Raw genomic sequence first — 20,087 nt, forward strand, 5'->3', positions numbered from 1 at the left:
CGAAGTCATTTCTTCTAGAACATAGCCGAGGTTTTCAAAAGTATTAAATTTGCCGGCGTACTGTAGAATTTGAAAATTCTCATTCTTTCAAATTTTTCTATTTTTCTGTTTTTGAAAATAGTTCAAAACTAGGAAAAGGCCACAAAAAAGGAAGTCATTTTTCAAGGTCATCCACATCCATTCAAGGTCATTAACGTCTCTGTCTTTCTCCTTTTGTGTACTTTTCGTTACATTGCGAAATTGTTTTTCTTTCGAAAAATCGATCCCATTTAGTCGCAAACAATATGGCAAGACCAAAAAAAGTTATTTTTCTGTTTTTCCAATTTTTTTCAAAATTATTGTACTATTGCTTGCTGTTTGTATTGCAGGTTAGTTTTTATTACTCAAATACCGTATATCCTTTTATAACTCACTCAAACAGTTAACTTTTAGCTCAATAATCTTGATTCCCGTAAAAGATATCAAGAAGTTGTCCACTAATGAAATATGAGTGACATTCTGATAAATGAAATATCAGTTGAAAGTTTCGTCATATCTCTCACAGAAGTCGTAATGATTTAGTTCAAAGATCACGGATTTTAAACAGTTTGAGGTCTTCAGATCTGATAGTTTCTTTCTCCGGAATATTTGCCACATTTCTTCATATCTCAATTTTCTGAAAACAAGCTGAATTTCGAGTTTCCTACTTTGATAAAACACTTTTCCACTGGATGACATGAAACACTTCATTTTAAGGCTACCGTCTGGCATAAAAGTTCAAACTTTGAGGTAAAAGAATCGTGAGATAAAAGAATAGAATCAATCCATGTAAATTTCTTAACAATAGTAGGGCCAAATGTCTTACTGAGAAAAAGGAACTTGAGAACAATAAGAAAATTATTGATTGGGAACAATTGGGTGGGGACATAAATTATAGTCTTATATATTCAAATAAAACTCACTAAAAATAGATGAGATTCGGTAGTTAGGGGGAAGGGGTGTAGAACTTTTTTTGACTTACATTCTTTTCTGGGGGTGGAGACTGGGATGAAAGAAGGCAGAAATTAAAGGTGTAAAACGGTTACGGAAATGACAAATTGCAAGGTGGGATGAACCCTAATTAAGGAATTTTGAAAAAAAAATTGAAAATGAACATAAATAAGTTAAGGGTAAAGAAAAAAAAACAATTAAAATTAAATTTTACAGACTGCTCAATAGTAGTCGTTGAACTCAAACTCCGCCATAACTTCGGCTTGGTTGTTGAACGAATCTTGTTCGCGTTGCTCTCTTTGACGGCGAGCCTGGAATGATTAATTACAGTAAGTCCCAAGCTAATAAATTTGAAAAACAGTCCCTAGATTTATCAGATTGTTGATTTACCTGAGCTTGCAAACGAAGAGCCTCCGCGTGCTGCTGTTCCTTTTGCAAACGATGCTCTGCCTCGGACACTGGCGCTTTCTGATCATGGCTGGGTCCACGAGCGATCGGTCGACTTGTTGATGGAGTTGGAGGTTGTTTGGCAGGAGTCTCGGGAAGCAGCTCATCAAGAATCGAGAGTCCTTTTGGCTTCTGTGGAGGTGGTTGCTTGACTGGAGGACCTTTCAAACCCAATTTTTTCCCAGGTGGGCCTCCTTTTTGTGCTCCCGGTATTCCGACCTGTGCTTCTGAAAAACAACGTGTTCCTTTAACTGTGTAAGCGTAGAATAGTTTTTTCCAGTGTTTGTTTTAGGGGTTACTGTATTTTTTGTTGTTCAGTTATGCTGTAGTTGCTTGCTTGACGGTCCGGTTATAATAACACAGCGAGTATAAAAAACACAAAGCTTTCGCATCAAACACCTTATTGCAGACAAATCGAAAAATTTAGACAGAATAAGGATGAGATGGCGGATGATTATCTTTAGAAATGAGACACAGAGACCTTAGTTATGATAGAATGGTAAATCGGATTGGGTTGTTGTAGGTTGTTTCGCGTCTTGACACATGAGAATTAATTTTTTTGGCAATTGACACGACATTGAATTCATAAAACTGGGAAAATAAAGCGGAAAGAGAGAAATATAGATAGGTGAGAGACAGTAGTGATGAGATACGTGCGTAAATTCGGACATAGTATTAGAGGGTTTTAAGAGAGAGAAAGAGAGACTAGGGACAAAAACGGAGATGGGCCAGTATGCTGTGTGTATGATGTTGTTTGAGATTTCTGAATAACTAACTTGTCTCCGATTCCGAGTCGGACGAGTCCGACGAAGAATCCGACGAACTCGAGCTCTCCGATAGCTGATGCTTTTGAGGTGCCACGTTGGCCGACTTGGCTTTCGGTGGACGACCAACTGGATTTGGGGCCACAGGTGTCGACGCTCTCGATGAGCTTGCGCTGATCTCAATCGCACGACGGCGAACCACTTTCTTGGTGGGTGCCTTCTTTTTTGGTTGCGGCTCTCCTTCGGAATCCGACGAGTTGCCCGACTCTGATCCCGAATCTGAATCCGAGTCAGAAGACGGTACACCAGTACGAGATGCCGATGGTGATGGGGTATGGGTGTCGAGGCGTTTGAGTTTTGAGAATGGAATCGACTTTGGCACCACACTCAACCCATCTGAAAAAGATTTTAATTTAATCTCATTTTTGAAATGTTAATTCCTTACCGTAGACAGTGAATCCGTGGATTTTCGCTTCAGTTTCATATCGTTCCTTCGCAGAAAGCGCTTTTTCTCGATCCGTCTGGAACATTTGCACATAGTCGGCAACTTCAATGAACAAATGATCAGGCACATCATCGATTTGGATTTCATCCTCGCACAATGTCTTCAAAGTGATGATATCTTGTTTGTTGTACTCTTGCGAGAGTTGAATGATGCGAAGGATCGGCATGATCCAGTATGGTTCCATATCGGCGATGACCTGGGTGAGTTTCACTTTTTCTGCCATCGAAACTTCAGTTCTGTTGTAAACCGACACATATCGGCGTGGACCGACGGGAACAATTTTTGGAGCGGCGCTAGTACGTGGTAGAGGTTCATAGGCAGGTGAGAAATCTTGTTTGATGGGACGTTTCTTGGGCTTTCGTCCACGAGGATTTCCAGTTGGTGTTGGATAGGCGGCGGTCGATGCGTTAGAAGCAAGCGATTGACGAGGTTTGGAACTGAAAAGGGAACGGTTTTGAGTTGTAATAAATAGATAATAAACTTACATCTTCCTCGCTTTAGTTGGCGATGGTCCAATATCATCAATAATCTTCGGCACTGGAGCACGCGCAGAAGATCTCACAGATGTCGCTGGAGAAATCAACTCTGGCACCAGCACTGCAGTATTCTTGATGCTGATTCCTAGCTGCTCCAGCTCGGCCATCTGATTTGGTTCCAACATTGGAGCAATGTTTCCAGCGAGTCTAGCGTCTCGTCGTTGGAGCTTGATGTTGTAGAGACCATCACTCATACTGCGAAGCTTCTCCAATTTCTCCGCACACTTCTTCTCCTCTTCTCGAACAGCGCTGAGGTATCCGTTGATTCTCTCATCTTCAATGTAGTCAGTGTTGACGATCAGATTCTGATGAATGTAGGAGTCGGAGACGATCGGATCAACGCCAGGGCTTGGGAAAAGTTTCCAACGTTGCTCGAAAAGTGCCTTCAGATCCAGAGCATTTTGATATACCGATGAACCCTTTGGATTGTACAAACAGCAGTTATCAATCATCTGAAACAAAAATGGGTATTCATTCATTGAGTTCAACTTTTCTTCTTACCAAATTCATATCTGCTACGAACTCCTCTGGCTCGGCATATTGCTTATGGTCCAACTTCTTTTTCATTGTTTGGAGATCCATTGGATTCTTGACGACATCCAAATAGTCAGCAATCTTTAGCTTGATTGGGTCCACTGGCACATAGAAAACTTGAGCGAAGCTCTTATTCTTTAAACTGTGCATCTCATTGAGGAGACGGACACAAAACTTTTGCCATTCAGCTTGCTTTCCGGTCCATCGTGGTGGCAAACGTTTCCAGTCGATCATTGAGTTTGGATTCTTTCGTGGAGGCGCTGGAGTCACGGGAGTGGCTGGGACCGCTGCTGGTGTTGGCGCTGGTGAAGCAACAACAGGAGATGGTGGAGCTGGTGTTGGTGCAGGAGCAGGTGCAGCGACTTTAGCAGGAGTTGCAACCTCTCCATTTTCTGCTTTTCGTTTTTTAGCTGGTGGTGATGCTAGCACTGGCTTGACCTCTTCCACTTCAACAGGCTGTACGGATATGGATGTATTCTTTGCAGACGTCTTCACTGGAGTAATTGAAAGCTCTTCGTCTTCGTCCTCATCATAATTAAACGAATCCGTCTTTCCGTCGTCGTAGTCGTCTACGGATTCATCTTTGTATGACGTGGCAGATCTTGGAGGCATGCCTTTCTTCCTGCCACGAGTGCTCTTTCGTCCACGTTTACTTGGCGTCTTTGGCGGCTTTCCTGGTCCACCTGCACGTGGGAACATTGCCTTTCGAAGATGCTCCGGAAAATCGGCCTCGACTTCCTGAAAAGAATAGAGTTTAGAATATGAAAGAAGGGAGAAAAACGTGTGATTCTTCATTTTTATGATAATCAACCTTTGCCGGCAAACATTCCAAGCCTCTCAACACGACACCTTCGACATTTTCACACATAATATAGATGTCATCATTGTTGTCGTTGAACGTCTTGCAATTTTGGAAGAGGGTGTTCAGGTCCTGAAAAGAAATGGAAAATTGTGGAAACTTACAGTAGGAAGTTTAGCGAGCTGGCTCATCATTTGGCTCTCCAGCGTTTTTGCCATCTTGTACACATCATACTCGGGTGGATTGAATTTGTAACAATTGTTGAACATTTGTTTGATATCCTGAAACCAATCAACTCTTTTGCCTTGGTTTTTGTGATTTTTGGACTTTTTTAGAATTAAGGTCGTAGGGTGTGGGGTGGGTGTGTGAGAGAGCTTAGTACGGGAAAAATTCAAATATTCTGCCTCCGGGGGGTTTTTCTTCGGTTGTTGCATGAAGGTTTACGATTCCAGCGAGGGGTAGATCACATTTTTATTGCGAAATTCGATTCTTTTTTGCAAATGATTCATGCAAGCAGTGCGAATGGAACAATCATGCGAGGGGGGAAAACAATATCGAAAAAAACAAGGTTTTTTGAACCAAGGGCAAAAGAGTTGTAATAGTTTCTGGTGTTCATTTTTTTCAATCCACCCTCGATCATGATGTTTCCAAAGCGCCGCTGGAGAACCGATATTCCTAGTCTAGTAAAACTACAGTAGTGAATCCCAAGGCTTAAATAAAATTTTACACATTGAAGAATCTCCTATGAGTAAGCATCACCAAGCGGTAGAGATGAAACAAAAAAAAGAAGGCAATGAGAGAGTGTGTGCTGATGAAAGGGAAGCATGGATAGAAGGAACCCTTTATTATAAAGAACCTGCGGAAATGGGCGGGGAGCCGTCTTGGGGATGGGTGTGAAAGGAAAGAAGGGGAAGAAGCGAGGATTTTGAAAAATTAGTGCCTTCAATTTGAAAAAAAAGGTAAAAATTACTACGATCTCATCTCATCTAGGAAAGCGGAATCTTTTTCGTGAAAGAAAACGACTAAGGACACAAAAGGTCAAACTCAATGGGTTGTAAACCGGGACTACTCAACGAAAATTAAACTTCGGAATTCGAATTTTTTGACTGAAAATCTTTAGAATTGAGAAAATATGATCTTGTGAAAATTCGTATATTTTAATAAGATGTAACGAGGCTTACGCCTGAATTATGCGGCTCCTATGGTTACCTTGTGTTCTCTCAGCTAATTCTTAGTGTTCAGCCCCCATACCTTGGACAGGAAGGCATAGGGGAAGATACTAGGTTCATAATTCCAAGGAACCAACGATTCGGAGGTACATATGAGGCGGGGACAAACGATCATGGGGTGCAAAATCCACAATTCGGGGGTACAAAATTTGAGGTTTTTTTTTGAATACCGAATTGAAGATATTGTACCCCTAAATCGCTTTGTACCCCATTTACCCCAAAATTTTTGTACCCTCCGACCTAGAGGCTCCAGGCTAAAGAATAGCTTCACCACCAGCCCCATTCAGTGATTCTCATCACTTCTGGTTATCACTCACCTTAATTGCATCGTCCACCGACCAATAGTAAGAGTTTCGAAGACGCTTCTCAATTGTACGCAAATCCATGGGTCTAGTAATCGTCTTATGGTAGTCTGGAATGGCCAACGCCACCGCATTGACTGGTTCCTGGAATGGCCATGAGTGTTTGTGCTTCACCGCCTCCTTAATGACAGTGAACAACAAATGATCGAGACAGTTGGTGTGACGAGTTGGCTTTCCTTTTGGTGGTTCGGTACGTGGCTGGACGACTCCTCCGACAGGCTCCTGTAAATTGAATTTTCAAAATCTACATGGAATACGCAAAGATGTTACCTGTCTTGGAGATTCCCATGGGTTGCCACCAGATGTTGGTCCTGGTTTGCCATTTGGTGCTGCTTTCTTCATTGCTACTTTTGACATTGGCTCATCGTCATCGTCGCTATCGCTAGAATCCGACTCACTATCTGACTTCTTGGCGGCTGCTGCTGGTGGTCGTCCTGCCTTTTTCTTTGGAGGTTCAGATTTCTTTTCCAACAAATGTGGAGGTTTGGCTCTCTCGTCCTTGACAGGAGTGAGTTCCATAACAGGGCTCTCTAGCTTTCCTGGTGATGGACTTCTTGAAGTTGTTGGGCTCTCTTCCTTCTTCGGATTAGCTTCTTTTGGTTCAGCAGGGCTCACAGTATCCGACGTGCTTTGGGAAGCTTCTGGACTCTCTGCCACTGATTCTGGACTCTTTTTAACGTCAACCATTGGTTCTGCAACTGGCTCTGTGACAGGCTTCATGAGAGGTTCCGCCACAGGTTCCGCTACACGCTCTTCCATTGGCTCAGCACTCGACTCACGCTCCACTTCCGGCGTTGTTGCTTTTTCGGGCATCGGCGCCGTTTCTGGTGTTCTTGGAATTTCAGGAGGTGGCTCCACCGGTGCTGCATCCAGATCGAAGAACACTGGAGGGCTTCGATTATGTGGACGGTCCGGACTGTCAAGTTGTGGTGGGCTTCGGGATTCTGGACGCTTAGCAATTGGTGCAATAATCCTGTGAGTTGGCGCAAATGGCGCAGCTTCCGGAATCTGCGGAACATTTACGTTTCCAAAGAGCTGCTGAATCTCTGGGCTTTCACGAGCTTCTGGGGCTAGTTGAACTAGATTGATCGGAGCTCTTGGTCTTTCTGGACGTTCAATAACCTCTGCCATTTCATCCTCAAAGTTTTGGAGATTCTGCACTTCGTCAACTGGCTCAATTGCAACTGGATTCTCCGGGCTTCTCCGTGGGTCTAGATCCTGATGATCTTCAGCGACTAAAACATCAGCTGGAGCAGCTTCATCCATTGGGGATTCTTCTGCTTCTTTCACAGCTTCTGGGGTTTTCGCAACTTCAAGATCCTGCTCATCTGTTCCGGGGTATCTGGCTTATCCTCGAGTTGGATTTCGCTTGCATTCTGCGTTGATGGACATGGGCTCTCTGGTTTTTCCGCAGCTTCTGGAATTTTGGCAACTTCCACAGCTTCCGCGGCTTCCGATGATGACGGGGTTTCCAGCGTCTCCGTGATTGCTTCTGGTTGACTGCTTTCCGGGCTCTTTGCTTTAATTTCAGACTCCACTGGACTCGTTGGCTTTTCAACACCTTCGGAGCTCAATGAGCCTGAAACTTCTTCAGCTGGAACTGCGTTGTCAGATGGTGCAGCTGGGCTCTCTGGATTCTTAGTCTCCGTTGGATTTGAAACGGCTTCTGGGCTCTTGGCTGTATCCACAGCTTCTTCCACAGCTTCAGAAACTGGAACAGATTCTGTAGATGGAGCTGGACTATCTGGCTTCTCAGTGACTTCAGCTTCAACTGGAGTAGAGACGGCTTCTGCTAATGAAACTGGAGATTCTGGCTTCTCTGCGATTTCAGTTTCGTTTGGGCCTCCACAGCTTCCGTGCTCTTCATCACTTCCTGAGTCGATTCAGCATTCTTCTGTTTCGACGTGTTATCCAATACATCCACGTTCAGATCAGTCTCCATTGGAACTTCTTCTGGCTCTGCTTGTGAGCTTCCGGCAACATCTAGGTTCTCAGATGGTTCCGAGTCCAACGGCATTGCAAGATCTTCAGATGTCGACTCCATATTTTCCACTCCAGAATCCACATCCAGATTTTCCAAGCTCTCTGTTGGCTCCGGTGTTTTGGAGAAATCGAGATTTTGGGTACTCGAGTCTGGAACGTCCATCGTGGCTTCATCATCAAAATTCAGATTCTGATAAGATTCTGGATTGCTGTTCGTTGGCATATTCATCTCATTGTATGGCTCATCTAATCTCAGTGGACTTCCAAAATCTAATGGAGCATCAAACTGCTGAGATGTTCCTTCGGTCGCGTTGAACTCGTCGGTGGCAACGTTGTTGTGAATATTTTCATATGAGTCTTGATCGCCTGCAATGTTCAAATTTTGAGATTCTTCAGAAGCAGTAGTGTCGACGCCAAAGGCATTTTCAGGACTAGCCGAACGCATTGGACACTGAATATTGTCTGCGTTCGACTGGCGACTGGCAGGACTGCGAGATCGACCCGGAGTTTCAGAAGTTTCTGGTGACTGCACTTGGCTATTTTGGCAAGTTTGAAAGCCGAGATCATGAGGATTTGGAGTTTCCGATCTGTTTCGGCTCAAACTCTCCAGAGGACTGTCAGCGACGTCCAAGAAGTTTTGATCGTGCTGGCTAGTTTCTGGACTTTTTGGAATTTGAAGAATCTCACTGTTTTTGTTGTCATCCAAGAGAAGAATCGGTGAACTCGCTGGAATCTCATCCAATTTGTTTTCGATGGGCTCGGCGACCTTTTCTTCTGGCTCGGCGTCTGATTTGTGGAAGAATCCAAATCCAAATTCATCATCATTGTCTACTGCTTCTTCGGATGGAGCTGATGCTGACGGCTCTAGATCGGATGACTGGAAAAAATGGGATTTAATAAGGATTTTCTAACAACGATGGTTTCTGAAAGACTAACTTTGACAGTTTCTGCTTGAGACGGCTTTGAAACAGTCGGAACGTCATCCTCATCACTCTCTGATTCCTCTGATAGGGTATATGTTCCAATGCGCGCCAGGTTTCCAGTTGGGTTTGAACTGATATTTGACATCTGAAATATGAAATCGTTGTTTATTTGTTTATTTCAAAGAAAAAAGCGGAAAGAAACGGAGAAAAAACATCTTACTAGACGTTTCTGGAACGAAGAATAGACCAAGCGCGGGGAAAATAGGGAAAAACCAAAAGCTGTGAGTCACAATCCCTCATAGCCACGCCCTCTGGCTCCGCCCCCTTGAAAATGGGAAAAATTCAAAAAAGCAAACGCGCCCCACCGACAACCAGTGACGTCTTTCTCAGACGGAGGGAGAGAGACGAGAGGAAAATGGGCGGTCCACTTGGCCCACGTCCAAACAGAAATGAGGCGAGCGGAGAAATGCAAGGACTGCGCGATCGATTGTTGCGAGACGCAGAGAAACGACGAGACACAACGCACTCTTGCAGAGACGGAAAAGAAACGGGCGAGCGCGCGCGTAAAGCAATGACCAGCGTTTCTGCCAACGGGCAGAGAAAGAGGGGGCAGGTTGGCGAGGGGGCCTAGCACGCACGCAAAAAGAAGACAGGGAGAAATGAATGGCGGACGTGAAAGGGGGCAAGCCGGGGTGGCGTTTGTGCGGTGAAAGAGAGAACGAGAGACACACAACGCAATGGGAGAGAAAGAGAATGGGAGGAGCTTAGGGGGCACGTCGGTCGGCCCCTCTCGTCCTCTCTCTGCCTGCACACACTCACACACACATACAACACAAAAACACACATAACCTCATCGGGTCTTCCCGCGCTCTCGCTCAACTCGCGCGCTCACTCTCCAATGGAAGAGAAAAGATGTGCGACCGCCGAATGGCCCACACAGACAGAAATGGGAGGAAAAGGGACGGGGAGGGCAATGAGGGAGTTTGGGGAATAGTGATAGGAAGGATGAGAGAAGCCAGAGAGGTGGCCTCTCTCCTGCACATTGAATGGACCGAGGAGGGTCTCACCGCGCGCGCTCGCTCGTTTCCATCGTTGTTCGCCCTCCTTACTTTGCCTAAATTCAATTCTTCGCGCTCGCGCCGAATAGTCAGGAAGCGCGGAGCGGCTGCGACGCGTGTTTGGGAGCCTGGGAAAAAAGGAATCTGAAACTGGGATGGGACGGGGAGGAAAAACAAGACATGAAAGAGGACAACAACAAAAAGGAGACCATGGAGGACGTTCGAGGGTCAAATGCGATAGATTAGCATACAGGTGAACGTCGATGTCGATTACACAAGCGTCCAGTGTGTGAGCAGAGCGTATCCAAAAAATACATCTGTCCTTCCCTGTGGGCACGGCACGGTAACTGAAACACCTGGACCCGCATGTAAATTTGATTATAAGGTTTCCAAGTTGCACGAACAACAAACAGACAGCGAACGATTGTCCGGACATCTCTAGTTTTGAGGAACCAATTTTAGAAGAGCAACATGATGCACAAACCAGACCAATGAGTTTAGGAAGCTCCCCGGATGTCAGAGTACAAATCAGAGTGTCAAGAAGTTCCCCTGGATGTTTCATGAACATTAGCTTAAAGTTCAGACATCCTATACTCCCTCATTTCTATATAAGTGCAACAAAGGACAGCTGGCACATCTGGTGGCCCGCGAACAGTTCCTTCTTTTAGATTATCGTACAACAGCTGCCAAGAGTTTGTGGAGAGTGCCGGCCTTTAGCAGCTGGACCATTTCGTCACCACCTAGGGTGCTCCACTTGTACAGTCACGTGACGTCATATGGAACACAGGTTGTATATGGTTGCTGCGGGGGAATGCGTATCATTTGTTTGTTTTACCAATTTTGGGTGCAATTACAACATGTTGATGATGAAGGAGGCGATGTTCTCGTCGGTAGACTGATTTTTGACCAAAATCAAAACAAAAAGGGTCGATGGAGATGTAATTCTCAAGACATGGCATTTTTTGTTCATTCCATTTCTATTCAAACTTTTTTTTCTACCATTTCAGGCACTTACAATGCATCTGCACTTCTCCAATTATTTTTCAGCCAGGTTTCAGCTCGACTCAACAGCTAGAACGAGTTCTGGTCCTCAGAATAGGCAAAAAGTAACATAAATTGCTGGCCGTTGTTGTGTCTGCAGTTTTGCGCCGGCGTGTTTACACTAACTGATGTTGCAATGTTGGAGACATTTCAGATCCGATTTAATGATAGGTATTTGACCTTACTATGTACAAAAAAGTGAATAATTTATTAAAAAATTAATTTTTAAACATGAGATCATCTGAAAAAAATTGTGAATTTCGAAATGAATGTGACAGATTTGGGGCGATACTACAACTTTTGAAATATTTACGACCTGACATGTAAAAAAGCGAAGCTCTCGAGATGTCTGGCCGGTGACGAATTTAGGGATAAAAAATTAGGAAAATATGGGGAAAAAAGTTCAAGAGCGCATATGTGCTATGAAAAATGGATGAGGAGGGAGGCTTGTATAAATTAATGAGATTGTAGCATGAGTTCCAATATTTGACGTTTCTTGTTGATATCAATATTCCAACAACTTCAAATCGCCGGGGTATGCTTGCATGTAGGTGTCTGAAAGAAAAAGGTACCATGATACGTTTTTGGAGACGCAAAGTAGTAACAATCGTACTAATCTTAGTACAATTCGGTTCCATGAGCCGGAAAAAGAAAGATGGCTCGAGCAAACTTTTTTTCGGGGAGATTGAGTAGGGGACAGGCAATCTTAGGAACTTCCTGAATCCCAAAAAAGAGAACGAAAGAGGCAAAGGCGATTACGATGCAGTTTTATAGCGATCATCTCATGGTTTGTTAGTTGCGCTGTCAGGGCAGATAAGTGAACAAGTATAAATTTTTCGATAGCATGGGAAATGTGAAGTCATACCTGTTTAGGTGCACGCCTGCTGCCATAAATCAGAGAACGGAACGTACTACGCTTTTTTTGTTATGTTTCATCGAAACTTACCGCAATTGAAGACAAGTCGGGGATCAAATGCATCTCGCTAATTGGCAGGAAGATTTCGGAATATGATATGAGGCGTTTCATGGAGAAAACTGAAAATAATTTATGACGGTAATAGGAGTATATTCGCCGTAGATGCTCTAACAAGAGAGTACCCTTTGAGTGGCATAGAGTTAAATTATCTTGGTTCGTTCCAGAGATATCAAATATTGATCAACTGATGAAATGTTGGCAATTTCAAGAAAAAACATTTTATCAGTTGACAAATTCTAGATATCTTCTGGAGGAGTTCTAGATAATTCTAGATATCTTCTGGACCGGTCAGTACGTGTTGTTATTTGATTTTGACCATTTTCAAATGTCTAGAGGTCGGCTGTCATGTTTCCGATTACTTTGAAAATGTTTGAGGGCGTGAAACAGTCCCAGATTTAGAACGATGCATTGACAGACTTTTTTATTTCTCAGTTTTTCAGAGTTTTGCTGATATCTGAAATGTTTCCAATACGGGAAAAAAAACAGATGTTTTTCATTATGTGGCACGTAACTAAAAACAGGGAATTTTCAAAAAATTCAGTAAATACAAAGTTTCCAATCTAATTTTGTTTTAAACCCTCCAAAATTTTCAAAGTGATGGGACACTTGACAGCCGAGCTCGAGACTTCTGAAAAACGTCAAAATTAAGGAAAAAACATGTTGTTAAATATCTTATTGACCGGTACTGTATATTGGAGCTGTATTAAAGCATTTATGGCAAATTCAAGTTTGTTTGCACTACTGTTTGGTTTGTATGAGATTCCAAAGTTCTATAATTTACACCTCTCGCAAAGTTTCAAAAAATTCATTTTTTGTCATTTTTCCCATTTCAAGCTAGATCAAAGGGCTTCGCCGTTCAAATTGGGTTCACAAATCTATTTTTTAACCCCACATCTTCTGACTTTCTCCCTTTGTTGAGATTTCGGCTCTTTTCAGAACTCAAGTTGTCAGGGATCAGGGACCTAACTGCTTTTTTTCAAATCCAGGGGGTCTTTATGTATTCAGGACATGCTTGAGAAGTCCTACAAAGCCAAATTAGGTCTTCTGCTTCTCTTCTTGCCATTTAGGGACCTTCAGGCTAGTAGTGTAACAAGACACCCCTGCGTTTGGTGTGAAATAGCATTAATTATTTTTTTTTTAGTTTTCGCGGTTTTCAGAGCTCGAACAAATCAAGAAATTCATACTCTCCCTTTTCTCTGGAAATCCAATGCTTTCTGGAAGTTTGATCTCTCAAATTTCAAATCTCTTGCACTTCAAGTTCTCAGAATTTTTAAATCATTCATCATATCATTCAAAGTTTCCAACTAAACACCTGTTCCCTACCGTCCCAATTATTCATCTACTCTATAATTTAGATTATAATGATAATTCCAAATTCATGAAAACCAAAATTGCACTTTCTCAGCGCGAGCGGTTTTTTGTGCTCCGTCGTTCACATGATGAAATTTTGGCATTAAGAATTTTTAAGAAGGCATTCTTCAACGGAGAATGATGGGATATTGAGAAGTGTATGGGAATTTTTAACGAGAAGAAAACTCGAGAACTCACATGAGAACCAGAAAACGTCTTTCCAGGTCAGCTCTCCTGGTAGTCTGAAGACAAGGGTCTCTCTGTGATAGCTTCGTAGAGCTTGGCAATCAAATGTTCTGTTTTGTCTGGAATTTCAGAGACTTTCAGAGATAAGTAGAAAAGGTTTATCACATACTCTTCAAATAATGGAACAATTTTTCCTCCTAAATTTGGAAACAATTCACTTCCAACCAACATCCACACTGAATCGTCGTCATGTTGGAATGAGAAATTATTGATTCTGATAGTTTTCACATCGAGCACCTGGAATTTCCATTATTTGTTATTTGTGTTTTCGTTCATCTCGCACCTCAATCGGTCCTGAGCTGATATTGAAAGCTAGACTATTTGGCGACAAAGACCTTAATCGTATTACTTTTGGGATTTGGACAAGCGGACCGTTGGGCAGAATAACAGAAGCGACGTTTGTCTGGAACTTATTTTTGTTTTGATTTGAAGTCAAAAAAGAGACTAAAACTCACTTTACGTTTGTGGTCTCTAAGGGAAACCCAATGGATGTCGCTGAAGATTTTTGGGGATGGAAGAGTGAGCATAAGCGGTTGGAAGCCTTCAAACCATTGAAGGGGTTGAGGGGCCTAAAAGGAATCAATTTTAAATCCCTGAAAATATTGTCGTTGAAATTTTCTTCAGTGGTTTAAAAAAAAGACAACACGAATTTTTTGCACCGTTTGTCACCGCTCTGAAAATAAATAAATCCGAATCTAAATTCGTAATAACTTTGGAACAAGATTGGATGAATTTAGACAATTAATTGAAAAGTACTAAAGTTGGTTCTAAACCATTTTTCGTGCTTAATCTCGGATTAAATGCTTGAAAAAAGCTCATTTCATTTTTCATCCAAAAGTAACCCTGAACAAAATAAAACCTCATCTTTATGACTGCACATGCCATAGGATATTGGTATTGAAAAATTAAAATCAGAAGATTTTACCTTCTTCAAAACTGCACCGGGTGAAACATGCAGATCAAAACATTCGATGAGATGAAATTCAAATTTATATGAAATTCGAAATGAATGTACACCAAAAATGTGTATTCTAAATCTCGTTTTCACAATTTGGAATCATAAAATAATGAACGAAACCAAGTTTATTTCATAAAGCAGTTTTTCTTTGTTTCCGTAGGGTTAGCTTCAAATTAAAATTTCAATTATTCTAAACTTCATCAATATTTTACTCATTCCCAGATACAATTGTCAAATTTTTACATCCCCAAAAAATTACCGTTTCATCCACTGCATCAAATTCCGGTTGTTTCAATCTAAACCCATCCGGTATACTGGTCACTGTTTCTGCCTGCGTTTCCAATTTCACCACACCATTTCCAGGGCGAACTTTCATAATTCCTCCCTAAAAAATTATAATTTTTCAACCATCAATAAAACATTCACGTACTTCTACAAAAAGCTCAATCGGCTTAGGAGTAACTTCATCGGCCCGTTTGACTCTTGTGACGTTGGCGACGATTGGGGGAATGCCTTCGAAAAGTTTGACCGCTGACACATTGGGTCTTGGCTTAGCATCAATTGGCTGGAAAAGTTCAAAATACAAAACAAAAATTATTTTCGGAATGTCTACCGGCAGCTCTCTTGTAGCAAAGGCTGACATTTCAATTGGTCTCGGTCGAACGTAGAATCCATTTTCAGACGGCATAAAATCTTCAACAAAGTTTCCAGTTGGTTTCTTTGGTCCAAGCCAGAAAGTGACATTTTCTGAACATTCACAATTTTCTGCATCGATAAAAACATTTTAGCGTTATCCTACCATTAAGTAACGATCCAGATTCAAAAACAAATCGTGTCACAATGATTCTCTTTTCATCAACTAGCCACAACGCGCCGGCTGGACTTTTTTGTTTTTTCGTTGTCGGCTGTAATAAAAAAAACACGAAAGAACAGGTCCAATTTTGAAAAAAAAATTACTTTCTTTGTCCCCCTTACCCCTTACAACTACTCACCGTCTCTGCCAAACTTCCCAAGTACTTTCCATAGTAAGGGACGTTTTTAGGAATTGGATTTTCAGGAGGAGTTTTCGATGGACGATTTGCTCGGATCCACTCAATAAGACGGTTCTCTTTTTCCTTCTTTGATTCCTCAGTGACATCATTTTTCACCAGAGTTCTAGAATTTTCAATTTGAGATGAAAATAAATGAAAATTAGTTTTACTTAATTGCAGGTGAATCTGCATCAATTTCACCTGACATGATCGCAGCTTCGAGCATTTCCCTTTGCTCAACGGGCATGTTTTCCAAGAGCTAAAAATATTAATATTTGTTTTGCTTGGAGATATAAAATACCTTGATTGAATTCTCCTTGTCTTTACTCAGCTTTTCTTTTTTTGGTGGTTCAGGGTTGGGGAGAGCGAAGAGGTCGGTTTTCTTGGCAATAGCGTCAAGATCAGTTTTGTCTTTGGCTTCCGCTTTTTTGTTCAAAGAGTCTTTGAGAGCATCGGTGGCTGGAATTATTGAGTTGTTTTGAGAATTTTCAATTTCTATTATTTAAAAAAACTTTGATTCGCCGTAAACACTCTATTAGAGATCACCCTATACTTGCACTTCGAGGGGCATCTCAATTTCTATGAAAGTTAACAAAAATCTGTCAACTGAAAAAATGTTTGTTTACCAATACTTTATTAGTTGATATATTTGTGACATCGCTCGAAGATGTTGAGAAAATTGAGCTCAAAGTGCAGATTTAAGTATATAATCCCCCCCCCCCCCCTGTTAGAGTGTTTCAGGTATTAATATTTTTGCTAATTGAACATCGTGCATTCTGAGCTTAATCACAGTACCTGACTAGGCGACATAAAATTTCTTGAAATACCAAAAGATAAATTCAAGAATTTTTTGCTCAATCTGAAAATTCCGAAACATGCTGACCAAACTAGATTTAATTTTTTCGCATTTTCAAAGCAAGTTTGCATAAAAATGACTTAAAATTTGACAATCACATCAATTAGTCTATTTCCATGTTAAACACAGTTTTTTAGTACACACCGGGCAATGGAAAAAATTCTGGGCTACCTTTTCAATACTTTAAAACCGGCCATATTCTACTTCAAAAATATACCGTATTTGCATTTATAGCAGTTCACCGTGCGCTTTAAGCTCAATTATTTCGGTTTCTTTACAATACATAAAACATTTCAACTGATAAATTATCCAATATAACTCTCCATTATTTGATCAGTTGAATGATTTTCGATATCTCTTATAGAAACCGAGATAATAGAGCGCACAGTAGATAGGATGGGAATTTATGTGAGCAAATAGCGTATGATGTCTTGGTTTCCGATTCTTCTAGAAGACATCAAAATAATTTGATTTGAAACTTTTTCTATATCATGGCAGACACTTTTTAAAAAATAATTTCGTTTTGATATTTAGCAAAACGATTGAGCTCGAACAAAAATACTGATGTTCTATTGGGAATACCACCTCAATTTACTACAAAACTCCAAACCCCTCCTATTCACCTTGACTCAACAATTTTTGGAAAACCGAAGTTTGTGGTCTTCCCGCAGACGACGGTGTATACTGGGATAAGCCATCGTGCGCCGCAGAACTTGTCGGTAAGTTTCGGTTTCCTCCGCTCAGCACTGACGTCATTGTCTCCAACAAACCACCGCTTCCACTATTAGTCTAGACACAATTAAAACATTAAACCAAGTCATCGGACTACTAGCTTACTTCTCCCGTTCCTCCGACTCCTAACAGATTCTTGGCAAGTTTCGAAAACTGGTCGAGTGAGGCTTCATTGGCTAGGAACTTTTCGAAGTAAGCCTGTGGTTGAGATGTTTGTACCATAGTTGGGATGGCGCCAGGACGAGCTTGACTTTGAGAAAATATAGAGCTAACGATATTAGAGTCAGCCACTTTTTGATATATTGGAGCTGTTGGAAGTTCATTTCCAAGAAGCTGGAATTTTTTTTTTTGTATTTTCAACGCAAGATAATCCTCAATTTACATTATTTGCATATGGAATAGACCCGGCAAATGTGTTAGCCGCGTGAAGTTTTCGTTCTCCTGTATAATGTGGATGTCCGGTTTCCCAACTACCAGCAGTCATTGGCACTCCGTTCGGGATGGCAAGTGACTGAAATGAAATGTTGCGAAATTGGCTTTACAAACGGATATGTATAGGATTAAGTGGTCGAAGGATTAGCTTCGCATTGACAAAAAAGAGACTCACTGGAATTTTATTCATTTCTTTAAGCGTTTGTTCCATTCTTAACGGGATTCGTGACGGAAGACTACTTGTTTTTGAAGCGATGTGTGGCCGCTCCGGTGGTACCAAAGTCTCTCGTTCTAATTCTGAAAATTATTGTTTCATTTTTCTATTTAAAGTACCTGTCAACAAGATAAAGAAAAACATATTTTGCAGTTGATCTTCGCCAAAATAAACAATTTTAAAAATCTGGGGCTCGGCTACCAGGTTTTCGATCACATTGAAAATTTAGGAGAGTGTAAAACCGAAACAAATTTAAACATTCTCTGAAAATTCCTAATGTTTTAGCGATTCGCCGATGTCTGAATGACATCTCTTCTTGGCCAGTTTTCGTTCTTAAAACGTGAAAAATGTGTTTTTCAGAACTCGGGAAATAACTGAAAAACTAGAAACTTTTGAAAAATTCTATGAATGCAAATTTTTTATCACTTTTACATTCTCCACAGTTTTCAAAATGATCGGAAACATGGCAGCCAAGCTCAAAAAACGGTCAAAATGTTTGAAAAACAACTGAAGAATACGGGCTTCTATATCTTATTGAGCGGCACTGTATATTTCTCGAACCTCGTTGCATTAAAAATTCCACTTGATTAGTTTTTGGAATCTTCATGAAATCCGATGGGTCAGTGGGAAGTCTTCCACGAAGCTGAGGTCTAATGACGTTGCCATATTGAGCTCGTGGTATGGTTCTGAAAAACACGTTATAAATTAAAGGCGCATTTGTTCTTGTCAAGTCTAGTGTACTTCCGTATAATTACCTCGACGACTCATTTTCGTCAAAACGCGCCAGCTGCTGCTGCTTATTCAATGACAAATCATCTTTCTCATAACTCCCAAAGAACGAATTAGATGCACCAGGCAAGACGTCGCTTGTTTTGAATGGATCACTTTCTTTCTGAAACATGACAGATTGTGTTATTCGTCAGTTGTATTAGTATTAGTACTTACTTGATACGCTAACGACCCCTCTTTCATTTTACCCAACCTTCGTTGGTATTGAGACCAGGGAATGATAGCGGCGGGACGAAGTTGTTGTTGCTCATCACTTCGGACTTCCGGTATTGTGTAAACTGAAAACTTTCACTAGGGTCTTGACCCTGCAACGGGATAGATTCGATGTGTACAGATTTATAACCATAAGTGTGACCCTTTGTTGCATTCTAATTGTGTACATGGAATGGAAAACGGATTGTTTTGTCCTTGATCCGATTCCGTTTTATTTATTCAATTTATTCTGGATAGTACCAAAACGAACAAAGGATTCAATTTAGAAATTCCGGATTTCCAGAAAAAATAGAAAACTACATATGGCTAGGAGATTAGGACTATCTGATAACTGACGAAATGAAACAATCTGGTACCGTAAAACCTGCAATAGAAAGGCTTCCAACTTTTGACTTCGAGCCAATTTTTATTTTGTTTTCTAGTTGTTAATCCGATATCAGAAGATATATAGAAGCAGTTCGAGCAGTTCGTCAGTTGACACATTTCTGATATCTTACAAAGGAGCCAAGATAAATTATCGTCAACCCTGTAATAGAAGGACCCTCTAACTTTAATCTTTGAGCCAATCTAACTCGGTACTTGTCAATAATATGAAAAAGTTGTCCACTGATAAACTGTTTATCTTGATGTTATCAATATTTTATCAGTTGAAGATGTTTTGATATTTTTCATATGAACCGAGAAAAATTAGCTTAAACTTGGCAGCGTGGAAGCCTTTCTTATTTAGATATTACGATATGAATTGGAGCTGAAGGCTACGGGCTAGCTGACATAATGTAACAATTGGAAAATGTAGTAATAATTAGAATTCTGAAGCCACGGAACTCACCCAAAATGAATATAGTCACCAGTAGAGACTCTGTCAAGTATATTCTGCTCAACAGCATTGTTACCTAAATCAGCACTATTAGAAAACAAAAAACACCAACTAGTTGTCCCGAATCTCAAAAAATGTTGCAACTGGTCGCCAAACGACCAGATTTTGCGGATTGAAATGCACTAAAAACGAGGCGAAGCCGCAAGCGGCGATGGGCGGATACGGCAGATGATCTGGACACGGTGTGCGCGATGCATGCATCTCCATCGGACTCATCTATTTTCCTCCCAAACCAGTGTTCTCTTTTCCGCCTACCGTCATCA

At 41.3% G+C, this 20,087-nt stretch overlaps 1 protein-coding gene across 1 annotated transcript; it reads right to left on the reverse strand.

Moving 5' to 3' along the window:
- Nucleotides 1-1,190: 1,190 nt before the first annotated feature.
- Cbr-bet-2 lies at nt 1,191-19,834 on the reverse strand (the record flags this gene model as incomplete). Its single annotated transcript, XM_045239283.1, is given in 33 exon segments — nt 1,191-1,280; nt 1,360-1,643; nt 2,193-2,576; nt 2,626-3,122; nt 3,171-3,673; nt 3,723-4,493; nt 4,567-4,686; nt 4,719-4,835; nt 6,101-6,367; nt 6,416-7,473; nt 7,536-8,004; nt 8,016-9,005; nt 9,065-9,196; nt 12,097-12,185; nt 13,675-13,781; nt 13,832-13,959; nt 14,006-14,125; nt 14,178-14,291; nt 14,940-15,065; nt 15,111-15,245; nt 15,294-15,427; nt 15,480-15,585; nt 15,673-15,835; nt 15,882-15,970; nt 16,013-16,170; nt 17,191-17,356; nt 17,405-17,632; nt 17,682-17,810; nt 17,907-18,028; nt 18,507-18,631; nt 18,701-18,837; nt 18,891-19,012; nt 19,777-19,834. The coding sequence occupies 33 exon segments, from the start codon at nt 19,832-19,834 to the stop codon at nt 1,191-1,193; spliced, it is 8,238 nt and encodes a 2,745-aa protein (XP_045092691.1).
- Nucleotides 19,835-20,087: the final 253 nt, after the last annotated feature.

This window comes from Caenorhabditis briggsae (genome assembly GCF_000004555.2).
Source record: "Caenorhabditis briggsae complete genome, chrX, whole genome shotgun sequence".
Classification (NCBI taxonomy): domain Eukaryota; kingdom Metazoa; phylum Nematoda; class Chromadorea; order Rhabditida; family Rhabditidae; genus Caenorhabditis; species Caenorhabditis briggsae.